Here is a 12,991-nt window from a genome sequence, read left to right as displayed (position 1 = left end):
GCTTCTGCTCTGCACTGCACTTCTGGTCTTCTGCTGCTGCTTTGGGGATCTGTTTTGATGTTTAGAATTATAGTAAAAAGGAACCAAGTATTATTCTAGATAATTTTCTTAGTTTTTAGTCTATGTAAGTATAAATTTTACTAATAAGTTAAATTAAGTAATTTAAACCGAAAACTGTGAATCGTAGTGTTTTGCATTACAATTAACTACGAAATGTCACAATCAGCACCGAACCTTCTACTTCTATCAACAAATTAAGTAGGAGGCTAACATTAGGGCCAGGCCGGTAACACTTCATATCTTCATCATAATCTTGGCTTATTATATCCGCAGATGATACCGGACGTGGCAGTTATTAGGCGTCCTGCAGTGACTTAACCGGGTTATGATTTATGCGTGACGAGTGAAGGGGTCCCGACTACTGGTCGCAAATTCAGGGGCCATATTTATATAAATAACCTAACCCTAAAGTACAGTTAGAGAACTGTTAAGTTACTTTGACAAAAAGTTAGTGTCACCGGTGGGATTCAATCTGGTTAGGTACAGTAGCCTACCTCTTGGACATCGGCCGAGTACTCTATCTTCTACACCACAAACACCGCTGGCTGCACTTCGTATTGTTGCGGTAAAGGTGTTCAACAAAAGTATTCTGGGCCCCCACAACCCGGTGACGTTACTGCCGGACGCCTAATCCTTGTCCGGTTACCCGACATGTATCCTCTGCGTATTAAATCTTGTCAGTCCCATTAATTGCATCACATTTTTTATCCTTTACTAGCCTTTCCCTCGTTGGATTTTGCCATAAAAGTTTATTTTAGGCCTATTTGGTTAGTTGAAACCATGAATACTAGAAAAATACCTGTAGGCCTATGGATCATAAACATAAACAAATGACGTTGTTGGCCCGAATCCTATAGGCTACTAATAGCATCGAACATATGTTTTGGCAGTTCCATTTAAAATGTTAAAAAATGTTTATTTTCGGGCCAAAAACGTCATTTGTTTATGTTTATGATCCATACCGGTATTTTTATAGTAATCGTGGTTGAAACCAGTCTAACTAGTCTTGATTTTTGGGGTACATTTCGCAGAGAACTTAAGATATATTTTCGGATGAATAACTATAGCCTATTATCTAAACTTGTGTATAGACAACACAACTTGTGTTCAGTATAGGCAGGCCTCAGTTTAATATTACCGTATATTTTTTTCTATTCTACTTGTAACTACTGGTAGGGCCTAATTGCTATTGAATTGTCAAGATTAAAGTAGGCATATTGTAAGTTTATACAGTAATAACTGAAGTTACTAGTACATTTACTCATAAAACATAATTTTTGTTTAGTTACTAGCCTAATTTAACCTCCTCCGGGACCTAGAAAATTTTTTTAACCAAAAAGTATTTTAACATTATATGTGTTTGCAGATAGAAGATACTTTAATTTGGTGAAGAGTGCGGTTAAAAGATTTGGTGAAAATGATAAATGTATTTATCAACAAAGCAAAACGAACAGATATTCCAAAAGATGCAGTTATCCTGACAAAAGGGGAGGCCTTAAGAATGCAGTGGGATATAATATCAAATTGGAAATCAAAAACTGATACGTAAGTTAAGTTGTATTTGGCCCTGTAAGCCCCAAAGGCTACATAGAAAGGCAATGAAACCCTTACTTGTAGTCAACTGAAACAAAACGGCTGAAAGCTATACCGGTACCTGACAAGTTCTACGAACCAAGTTGAAAATTATTGTGATTTGGCTTTTTAACCAGTGTTGCTAGTGTGGTAGACCGTCAGTTTTGATCACTAGCTTAGCAGTTTAAGGCTCAGTTAGACTAAGTTTCTCAGCTCAGGCCCTAAACTCACCTCAGATAGGTCTGGTGTGCAACTCATGAGGAGTCCATGTGTCTGAGGAAAAACTTTGTGGGGGTGGCTCTAATGGTGGATTTGAATAAAACGGATAGAGTTAATATAGCTAGATGAAATTAAAGATATATAAGCCTAGAGATAGAGTTGAAATTGATAGGATTGTTTTTTTTTTGTTTTTTTGGACTAGTACCCTACCTATTGAAATATTGTTTCAACACACCCGGCTTAAGGCCCGGGATGGAACCAATATTCAAATTGTCTTCAGCTGATCCATAAGGATCCAAGCTTTTAATTTACTAAGGGAGTATGTTTAGTCTTTATGTCTGTTTTATAGCCTATAGGCCTACAGCCACGGAGGTTAGTTTTTCATACGTCATCCCAAAGAAGTCAAATCACTATAGTTTCAATGTCAGGTGCTTAAGCGGCCCACACAATGGGATGCTTATGCGCGCACATGTGACGTGCAAACAGCTCAAGCTCAAATCAGTTTGACTACTATTTTTATGTCCGATATCTATCAAAATACTGCTTGGTGTGTTGCGTGCACAATGTCATTACCTACTTTAAACTATCTGATTTGACTTCAGAACTCCTTCCACATCCTTCAAAGATGGTTGGTTAGTGATTTGTTGAGCAGCTATGTATTCTCTGTTATAATTAATATGAGTATGTTGTTAATCTTATTTGACCTAAAGTCCGTAGCAATTTTTGGCAGTGGCTTTCTGAATTATGGTTAGAAATCCCCACGTAAAAATGAATAACACTTATTTCTGTTTCAACTAAGCATCCAAGTTTGGCATAATTTTAATCTCTTCTACTGTTGCAGGTGGCCATTTACTATTGGTCTTGGTGTTTTAGCGAGTGTTAATGCAGCAACTTCCCTCAATGTAGTTCTATACTTCAGAAATAAGCTAAAGCTCCAGAACTACGGCAGAATATCAATGGCTATGCCAACAGTGGTTATACCCAGTGTTCTCACTGCCGTATCTCATCAATATGTAAGTTGAATAGGCCTAATCATTTTTTAATTGATTTGCCACAAAATCATTGTGATTGTAAATTTTATTTCAGCATTGAACTATTCGCAGGAAGGTAAAATCTTAAAGAATCATACCCTATGTACATGTGTTAGTGACATGTTAAGTTTATAAGTAATTGTTATTTATTTTGTTAAATAATAGGAATGATATTATTTCTTACATCCATATTAAATATCCCAACATTATCATTATCAATAGAGATGGGACCCAAATATGAGTGAAGGACGAGGATGAGTCAGGATCAGGTGTTTAATCAATTGGTATTTAGGATTAGCTCAATGATTGGAAACAGCTGGGTCCAGCTTCGAACCATCAAAAGGCTACTGACTGTTGTGCTTTAGTAGCTCATTGCTTTCAATTTAGCTCTCTAAATGTGAATATTTTTATGTATAATCATAAATTCATGGTATATATTTATAATTCTTATCTTAAAATCAACATTAATAGTGAAAAAGATGGTACTCTGTACCTCCAATATTGTAGTTTCATAACTTGACAAGTCGATCTCAACTAGGTTTTAGATAGTGTAAATAAAGCGATTAGGAATGATTAAAATGAGTAGGAGGTGGCGAAACTAAAGGAATTGCTAAAATTAGGGGTACCTCATACTGTAGATTCCTGTTGTTCCAGCCATATTGGAGAAGTGAGGTCATGTGACCCAGTGTTCTTCCCAGGTGACTCTTGATTTGAGGTAGTGGGGTATGGCGGCAAATTTGAATACTGGTTATAGGATGGATAGGTAAACTGGCTGTAGGTATTGGGGAAATAAAATGAAATTATTCTGGTCAAGCAAAGGGGATTAAAATAAAATGTTTTTGAAACTAAAATAAATCTGGCCTTAACATTTCCGCCCACCAAAAAGATTTAGTCTTTTTCACACAAAATTTATGTCTCATAGTTCTATGTAAATAACTCAAAATTTCTTGAAAAGGAAAAAAACACAACGAAAAACATCTTCTTGGCAAATAAAAACAAATTAATTCTCTTGAGGAAGGGGACACAGCTGCACGACTGGTCGCTGAAGTTGTCCAGCTGGTGTCTTCAGAGTGGCGACTCGGACGATGCCATCTTTCCCTGGGTGTGTCTGGATGACACGAGCTGTAGTCCACTTCAAAGGGGGAAGGTTTTTGTCCTTTATTAGGACTAAGTCATTGATTTTCAAATTGGGTGAATCACGTGTCCATTTGTATCGCTGTTGTAACTGATGCAAGTAATCTTGACTCCATACTTTCCAAAAGGATCGTTGTGCCTGTTGGATCATTTGCCAGCGAGAAAGACGATTCTGTGGAAGGTTTGTTAAATCAGTCTGGGGGATCGCTACCAAAGGCTCTCCTATGAGAAAATGTCCAGGGGTTAGAGTCTCATACTCGTTGGGATCAGTTGAAAGACTACACAGAGGCCTAGAATTGAGGACTGCTTCGACCTTTGTCAATAATGTTGAGAACTCTTCAAAAGTTAGAATCTGATTTCCAACAACTCGTTTTAAGTGATACTTCATGGACTTGATTCCACTTTCCCATAGTCCGCCAAAATGTGGTGCAGCAGGTGGGTTGAAGTGCCAGCTGATTCCCATCTGGGCGAGTTTTGAAAGAACGGCATCTGAAGTTGGAGTCTTGTGAAGTAGACTGTGAAGTTCTTGGAGTTCTCGATCTGCTCCCACGAAGTTAGTTGCTTGGTCTGAGTAGATATGTGCACAAAGACCTCTTCTTGAGACGAATCGGTCAAAACAAGCTAAGAATGCTTCCGTAGAGAGAGACGAGACTGACTCGAGATGGATTGCTTTTGTACTAAAACATATGAACAAACATACATAGCTCTTCAGTAACTGTGGTTTGCGCAACTTGTCCGTTTTTGTGGTAAAGGGTCCACCAAAATCAATGCCTACATGGAGAAAAGGGCGGCTTTGCGTAATTCGTGAGCCAGGTAAGTTACCCATGTATGGTTGAATGGAGTTAGCTTTCATTTTAACACAAACTAGGCACTTGGATAATCGATGACGGATGACTTGCCTAGCTGAAATAATCCAAAACTGTTGAGACAGTAGTGACTGCAAGGTTCTTGGGCCTACATGCAAGTGCTTGAGATGGTAGTGGTCTATAAGTAGGTTGGTTAAGTGACATTGTTTTGGCAACAACATAGGAAATTTAGCATTGTATGGTAGCTGGGAATTTTTCAAACGTCCACCCACACGAATGAGTCCTTGTTCATCTAAAAATGGACTTAACCGCTGAAGACTATGACTTGTCTGATCAGTAGCAAGTTTATCAATGTGATCAGGTAAGTAACTTGATTGAGTTAGTTTCACAAGTAGGTGTAGGGCTGATGCACGTTCCTTAGAAGTAAGAAATGGTTCAGTAATCTTCTCTTTCTTCTTTTGGCAATTATGTATGAACCTTAATATCCATCCTATACAAGATTGTAGTTTGGTGAACTGTGAATGTTTTTCAACTAAGGCAGTGAACTCATTCTTTGTGTCTTTGGCGGCAACTAGTGCACATGTCGCAGATGGGCGAAACTCAAGCAGTGACTCGTTGGGTGTTAGAGCAGGTAAAGGTTGAGTCGGCCAAGACATTGGTTCCTCCATGAGCCAATTAGGTCCAATCCACCATAGAGAATTTCTTAAGATTTCATGGGGTAGTAGCCCTCTTGAGGCGTAATCAGCAGGATTGGTATCTGTCGGTGTATGTCGCCAGCAAGCGGGTTCGAGCAATGTCTGGAGTTCAGCGACCCGGTTAGCCACAAAAGTCTTGAGCTGATGAGGTGCGGTGCGGATCCAGTGTAGCGTTACTAGAGAGTCGGTCCAGGCGAAAGTGGGTATATTTCCAAATTTGTAGGCTAACATGTTTTTACAAAAAAACATTGTTTTACTAAGTAAAACTGCTCCACACAACTCTAAGCGAGGAATTGAAATTTTCTTTAAGGGTGCAACTTTGGATTTGGCCATGATAAGGTTGGTAAGAGGTTTTCCATCAGAATTAACAACTCTTAAGTAGATAGCACATCCGTAGCCAACTTCCGAGGCATCCGAAAATCCATGGAGCTGAACGTCAGTGGTTTCTGGAAGCAGAACCAGTCGGGGAATGGTTAAGTTGCTGAGATGAGGAAGAGTTTCAAAAAACTTGGAAGACTGACGAACAATATCAATTGGCAGCGGTTGGTCCCAGTCGAGTCCCAGAGTCCAAATTTTTTGGATCAAACATTTTGCCCAAAGGACTACAGGTGTAATTAACCCAAGCGGGTCATAGACCTTGGATACTTGAGACAATAGGCCACGTTTGGTAGAAGGTGGTTGTCCTATGTGAACATCGTAAGAAAACTTGTCTGAATTTGGATTCCATTTAAGGCCTAAGACTTTGATAGAGGGATCGGCAGAGCTTTCGTCTTTAAAAATGAATTCTTGATCATGAGATGGAACATCTTCTAATATTTTATGATTGTTGCTGGACCATTTCCTAAGTTTAAATCCACCAGAATCTAAGAGACTGATTAGTTCAGATTTTATTTTCAGGGTGTGATCAAGTGAGTCACCTCCTGTAAGGACATCATCGACAAACATTGAGTTTAAAATAACCTCACTTGCAAGAGGATATTTTTCGGAGTCTTCCAAAGCCAGCTGTCTTAAAGAACGCAAGGCTAAGAATGGCGAACTTGATACACCGTAGGTTACTGTGTTGAGAAGAAAGGTAGACATAGGTTTCTCTGGGCTATCTCTCCACAAAATTGCTTGAAAAGACTTATGTTGCGGGTTGACAAGTATTTGACGATACATTTTCTCAATGTCGGTTGTAAATACATACAAGTGAAGGCGAAAAAGCGAAAGAATTTTACAAATGTCAGTCTGAAGCTTCGGACCTATTAACAATTCATCATTTAGTGATTTTCCAGTTGAGGTTGGAGCTGATGCATTAAATACTACTCGTAGTTTTGACGAAGAGGAGTTTTTCTTGAAGATTCCGTGATGCGGGATGTAGTAAGCTGGTGTTACAGAGTTTACAACCTCGGACATGTGACCCAAATCTCTATATTCATTCATGAATGTTGAGTAGGCTCCCTTTAGATCAGGATTTTGATTGAATTTTCTTTCCAGAGATAAAAAACAATGCTTGGCTTTGCTGTACGACTCTCCAAGGTCGGGACAATCATTTTTAAAGGGCAGGTCAACAACAAAACGACCAGCTGAATCTCTTTGAACTGTTGACGCGTAGATTGACTCACATCGTTCATCTTCTGGGCTAGTTTGGCAATGATTCATCGGGGGTTCTTCAATTTCCCAGAACTTGCGCAGATTCGACTCCAGTGATACTTGGTCTAATATAGCTAAATTAACAGAAACGGACTGAGTCGTTGGAATTGGCAAACGTGATTCACCGATGAGCAACCATCCAAAAATGGTGTGAAAGGCAGTAGGGAATCCAGATGGCGTATCACGCCGCCCACCGTCAAAAAGCTGTGGGAACAAATCAGCACCAATAAGAAGATCAACTCTTCCAGGTTGGTAAAACTCCGGATCGGCCAAATCCCAACCTTGAAATAACATTTTAACCTTATCATCAAGAGCAGTAGAAGGTAGCGGTGAAGTGATCCGATTTAAAACAATGGCTTCCGTTCTCAGTGAAGGGTTATCTTGATGCAAAGGCTTGATTACACAGGGTACTAGTCCTTTGTTGCTGGAAACAGACACTTCAGACAATCCTAAAATTGGTTGAACAACTTTCCGTCTCGGTAAACACAACTGACTGACACATGATTCAGTAATGAAGGAACTTTGGCTACCAGCATCAATTAATGCTCTAACCTGTTGAGGATTACCACAAACATCTAGAATGCGAACAATGGCAGTACCTAAGAGAATGGTTGTAGGCTTAAAGTAAGTTTCGTCTTTCGGGCTTGAATCACATGTAGGCCTAATGCAGGTAAATGCAGAGGTAGGAGCAGGGGATAATTTTTCTTCTTGCTTAGAAGTTGATGTCGGCGTAGCCTTAACCAAAGAATCAGATTCTGGATAAGAAACATGAAGCGTTGTGTGATGTGATTTTCTACATTTGAAACATGTGCGGGATGAACGACATTTGCTTAACATATGTGATATGCTTAAACAGTTAAAACATGCTTCCTTGGATTTGATTAGATCTCTTCTTTGGGTTGGAGACAAATTTAAGTAAGATTGGCAACGATAAATGTTATGTTCTTGGCTACCACATGAAATACAAGTGACTGGCGGTTTAGATTGATTGGTAGTAGGGCTATTGACAACAAATACCCTTTTGGTCGGGGCACTTGGAAAGGTAGTCTTGTTTGGAGCATTTTTGTAGCCTACCTTATACTGTCCAAACTTTAGGTTAGGTTGTGTCTCACCTGCAGCTTCGAGTGACTTGCAGTGTTCCTTTAGAAATTCAATGAAATCGGACAAGGAGGGATATTCCCTATTAGAGAACTTGCGTTCAAATAACTGTCTTGTATGCCTGTCCACGGTTTTCAGAGCTACGTGCAGAATAATAAATTCACCTAAGCTGTCAGGTATCTCCATTTGCTTTAAGGCTGAAGTGTTCTCATTAAGTGTGTCCAGTAGAGTTCTTAATGGCTTAGGAGACTCGAAATGGATGGGGGTAAGACTTAAAATTTCATCAATGTAATTGGCTGCTAACAACCTTTTGTTATCATATCTCTCATTTAACTGTGTCCAAACAAGTTCATAGTTGTCAGAACAAATGGGAATGCCTTTTACCAAGGTATGCGGTTCACCCTTTGTACTTGAAAGTAAAAAATGAAGTTTTTCTACAGGGGATAACGATACATTATTGTGAACAAGAGCAAGAAAAAGGTCCTTGTAATGAGGCCAGTCTTTCAAAACTCCCTCGAATGTGGGTAGATTGATTTTTGGGAGTCTAACAGCTGTGGAGGCGATAGGCTTAACATTTTCAACATTTTCCTGTCTAACAAGAGGTGAAAGAAACTTGTCTTTGGTAGCAAGAATAAAAAAATATTTCTCATCTACAACCTTATTTTTGGCAAGAATTCCCTCCAGCTGAGAAGTATCTTTGAGCTGGACATAACCTTTCACTATGTCAGATTGGTAACGCTCAAAACTTTCATAGTGGGCAGGGAGACGATCACAACGAACTTTGAACTCTGATAATTCAATTGGGCTAGCCTCTATAGACAAAGTTTCAGCTTGATTGTGCAAAAACTCAATTTTTTGAACAATATTATCTCTTTTATAAATCAGAAGATCAATATCTCTCTTTAGTTTGGCATCTGCCATTGTAAATGCTATTTATTGTCATTTACAAATAGCCTAGATCTGTAGAAACTCAAGAAACTCCACAACAAGTATTTATAAGTTACCACTTGACTGAGAGTATGATAATTAAATTAAAATAATTTGTTAAGTATTGCAGAAAAATTCAATTATGTTGTCTTGATAAATAGTCTTCTTAATCTGCATGTAATTGTAAAATTATTAAAGTGGCAATCTCTGTTTACAATAAACCAACCAGTGACAATAATTATTGTAAGTGCCAGACTCTTCAATATTTATGCAAAATGGTGAAAATAAACAGTCAGTATCAAACAAATATTTTAAAAAGAATAATTCTTAGCAACTTAAATAAATCAGCATAAATTCTTCATATCTGGGAAATTTCTTCTTTAGTTTTACCCAAAAGAGATATTTCAGGGGAAATTTCCACAGTGTGGGGTAATTGTGGGGAATCTTGGTGGGTAATTCCAGGGAACTTTTCCCTCAGGTTGCAATCCTGACAAAACTCCTGAATTATCCTGCAATCTTGCACATGTGAATCAAATTGCCAAAAAACTAATAAATCTTGATGTAAACTATTTTAATTGGTGGAAATTGATTGCAAATTGATTAAAAATGATAATAAAACTGCTGATAACTAAAATACTTCTTCAAATAGTCTTCAAATAAGCAAGTGAATGTAAAGCTAGGCCAGATTTGAATTTGCTAATTTTTGAAGTAAAAAACAGGAATAATAGGAAAATTTATGAATCAGACTCGAAGGACCATGTAAATAAAGCGATTAGGAATGATTAAAATGAGTAGGAGGTGGCGAAACTAAAGGAATTGCTAAAATTAGGGGTACCTCATACTGTAGATTCCTGTTGTTCCAGCCATATTGGAGAAGTGAGGTCATGTGACCCAGTGTTCTTCCCAGGTGACTCTTGATTTGAGGTAGTGGGGTATGGCGGCAAATTTGAATACTGGTTATAGGATGGATAGGTAAACTGGCTGTAGGTATTGGGGAAATAAAATGAAATTATTCTGGTCAAGCAAAGGGGATTAAAATAAAATGTTTTTGAAACTAAAATAAATCTGGCCTTAACAGATAGTATAGGTTTGTATACTAGGGTATTTTCAGGGTGAATAAAAAGTCAAGACCCCCCCCCTCTAATATTTTTCCAAGTAAATATACAGAGATATACTTTTGGTGGTTGAGCACTCTTACCAGGAAGTTTCATTTGATCATTTTGAAATTTTTGAGTGTCCCTCCAAAAGGGGGGATTTGGGGGGCAACTAAAATATTTTAAATGTAAACCCCCTTCAAGTGACACCTCATTTTGAAGTGTTTACAAAAACTTAAAGAATGGTGAAAACTAGAGGTCGCTATCTCTTCTCTATCCAAAATGGTAGCCCGTCAAATGTTGTGGAAAATCAATGTTAAATTGTTAATACTGGCTGCCATTTTGGATAGAGAAGAGATAGCAAGCTCTGGTTTTCACCATTCTTAAAAGTTTTTTTAAACACTTCAAAATGAGGTGTCACTTGAAGGGGGTTTACATTTAAAATATTTGAGTTACCCCCCAAATCCCCCCTTTTGGGGGGACACTCAAAAATTTCAAAAAGATAAAATGAAACTTCCTGCTAAGATTTCTCGACCACCAAAAGGATATCTCTGTATATTTACTTTGAAAAATATTAGATGGGGGGGTCTTGACTTTTTATTCACCCTGTATATAGTTTTGTATTTATCTGGCCTCGTGAAGTTACCAAACAATGCGGTTCATAAAAAGTATGAAGTTTTTCTTAAAATTTACAGTAGTAGGCTTACCTGAATGGGAAAGATTCCAAACTGGATGGATCACCAAACTTTAGCCTGTTATCCTAACAAAAAATCCTTATTAGGAATAATATACCGATTTGCATCCCTATAAAATTGTCCTATGGGCACCCTTGCATCATAAGGCTAACAAGTGATTTAAGACCACTTTAAATGTTCGACAGTTGGTCACCAACGAAATCCTCCTGGGTGAAAGTTGCCCATTGTGTGTCCAGACGCGAGCTGCTGCCTTACAGGTCGCAATAGGAGCTGTCATTCCTCTGCTGTCTACTCCGGTCGCTGCATTCTTTGTAAGTTATCAACAACGTACTGGTTTATTGTGTTATTTAAAAATTACTCGCTTTTTCTAAATGCTGTAACTAATGATAAACATCAGCTGATAAAAGAAGAAAGAAAAGGGTTTTGAGAGGTGAAATTATTCTTAATTTGACCAAAGGCACAAGAGCGTACATACTTTATCGAGGAGTAAAATACAGAAGAAAAATTCAATGTTTCTCTTTTAAGTGGTGTCCAGGGTCAAGCCGAACATTGATCCTTCTAACCCTATCGCCAACATTTACTACATCGCTCGACGCTCACGCTGAGGCGACCTTGTGCCCTGAGACCTTCGCACTTTACTCGCTGCTCGGGATCTTCCTTGCTCTATCCCAAAAATATTATTTTGCGGTCTATCTTTTCTTGACATCTATTTAACTTCTATTAAAAGAATAATATCATAGTTTACTAAAATGATGAGAAAGATGAGCTTTTAACAATTGGTTTGGTTCCCCTAAACTGCCTAAACTATAGGAAATACCCAGTATTTTTCACGCTGAATTCAATAAAGGCTATCAGCAGTAAGAAAATCTTCTCACCTTCCTTCCTTTTAAATATTAGTCACTGCAAGTATTTAAATATAGGCCTACATAAAGTTATTAATGAAAGATATTCATAAAATTTTTCATCCCAATGCAAACATTTTCTTTTGATAACAACAGTTCATAAAATTTTTCATAACTACAAAAATGTCCATATTGATATTGACACCTTCACTGTCTTTTTGGCCATTGTGATTAATATCTGTGGGGTTAAGGGTGTTTAAAGAAAATTGACGATTTCAGGTATGAAACAATGCTTTATTTTAAGCAATGATCAGTAACAAGATAGCTACTAATTATTTTAATTGAATAAAAAAACTTATGAGGATGATCAACAAATTTTGTAACAGACGTAAATTATAATACTGGTAAGGGCTAAAACTTGTCAAACCTCTCAATCTTGTATTTAAGCTCATGGTTGAAAATATCAATAACAGTAAAAATACTTCTGACTATAATTATTCATAAATTATGTTTGAATAATATAACCCAACTGTTTTATTTTTCAGTACGCTGACGCCTACAATACGTACAATGTACCTAAACCTGGATTGAAAAACATACCTCAGTTTTTTAGTCTGTGGTTAGTCCTTCTTCGAAAGATGAAGTCAAAGTTGCCCATTATCATCGGGATAAACGCAATCACAGCTGCTACGCTGACTTACTATGAAGCCGACTCGTTTTACAAAATGCAGAGTATAATTTATGAGAATGAAGAAAGGTTCAGAAGAAATTTAGAAGAAAGTAGGTCGCAAATCTAAGATAATGTCAAAACTGTACATAGATTCTATTAAATTGTTGCTAGTTTTTCTAATTTTGCTGCTAGTATCAGTTGATTTCTTGACCCCTTTATTCTAATAATAGTATGATGCAAAATCTGATGAATGATTCATATTCAAACTGTTCCCCGCAAATAGATAACATTTAGTTTAAGAAATCAAACATACATTTGGATTTACCAATACCATATACAAAAATAATCAAATATAGACCGTCAGCTCGGCTGCGGTTACCATAGGTTCTGGCGCACACCGCTAGGAGCGCCATGTAGTTACGGCGTACGCGCTACGTAAACTACACGGCGCTCCTAGCAGTGTGCGCCAGAACCTATGGTAAACATGGTATAGCAGCTAGGCTGACGGTCTGTATT

The 12,991-nt window shown here is 37.8% G+C and overlaps 1 protein-coding gene across 1 annotated transcript; it reads left to right on the top strand.

Annotated features, from left to right (window-relative positions):
• Positions 1-12,655, top strand: LOC128990357 (uncharacterized). Its single transcript, XM_054412702.1, has 5 exons — positions 1-124; positions 1,427-1,605; positions 2,693-2,864; positions 11,149-11,274; positions 12,351-12,655. The coding sequence occupies exons 2-5, from the start codon at positions 1,478-1,480 to the stop codon at positions 12,600-12,602; spliced, it is 678 nt and encodes a 225-aa protein (XP_054268677.1). The 5' UTR covers positions 1-124; positions 1,427-1,477; the 3' UTR covers positions 12,603-12,655.
• Positions 12,656-12,991: the final 336 nt, after the last annotated feature.

Source organism: Macrosteles quadrilineatus, unplaced genomic scaffold (assembly GCF_028750875.1).
Source record: "Macrosteles quadrilineatus isolate MER2022 unplaced genomic scaffold, UCM_ALF_1.0 Scaffold_3__2_contigs__length_128488019, whole genome shotgun sequence".
NCBI lineage: Eukaryota > Metazoa > Arthropoda > Insecta > Hemiptera > Cicadellidae > Macrosteles > Macrosteles quadrilineatus.
This window is presented reverse-complemented; position numbering and strand designations above follow the sequence as displayed.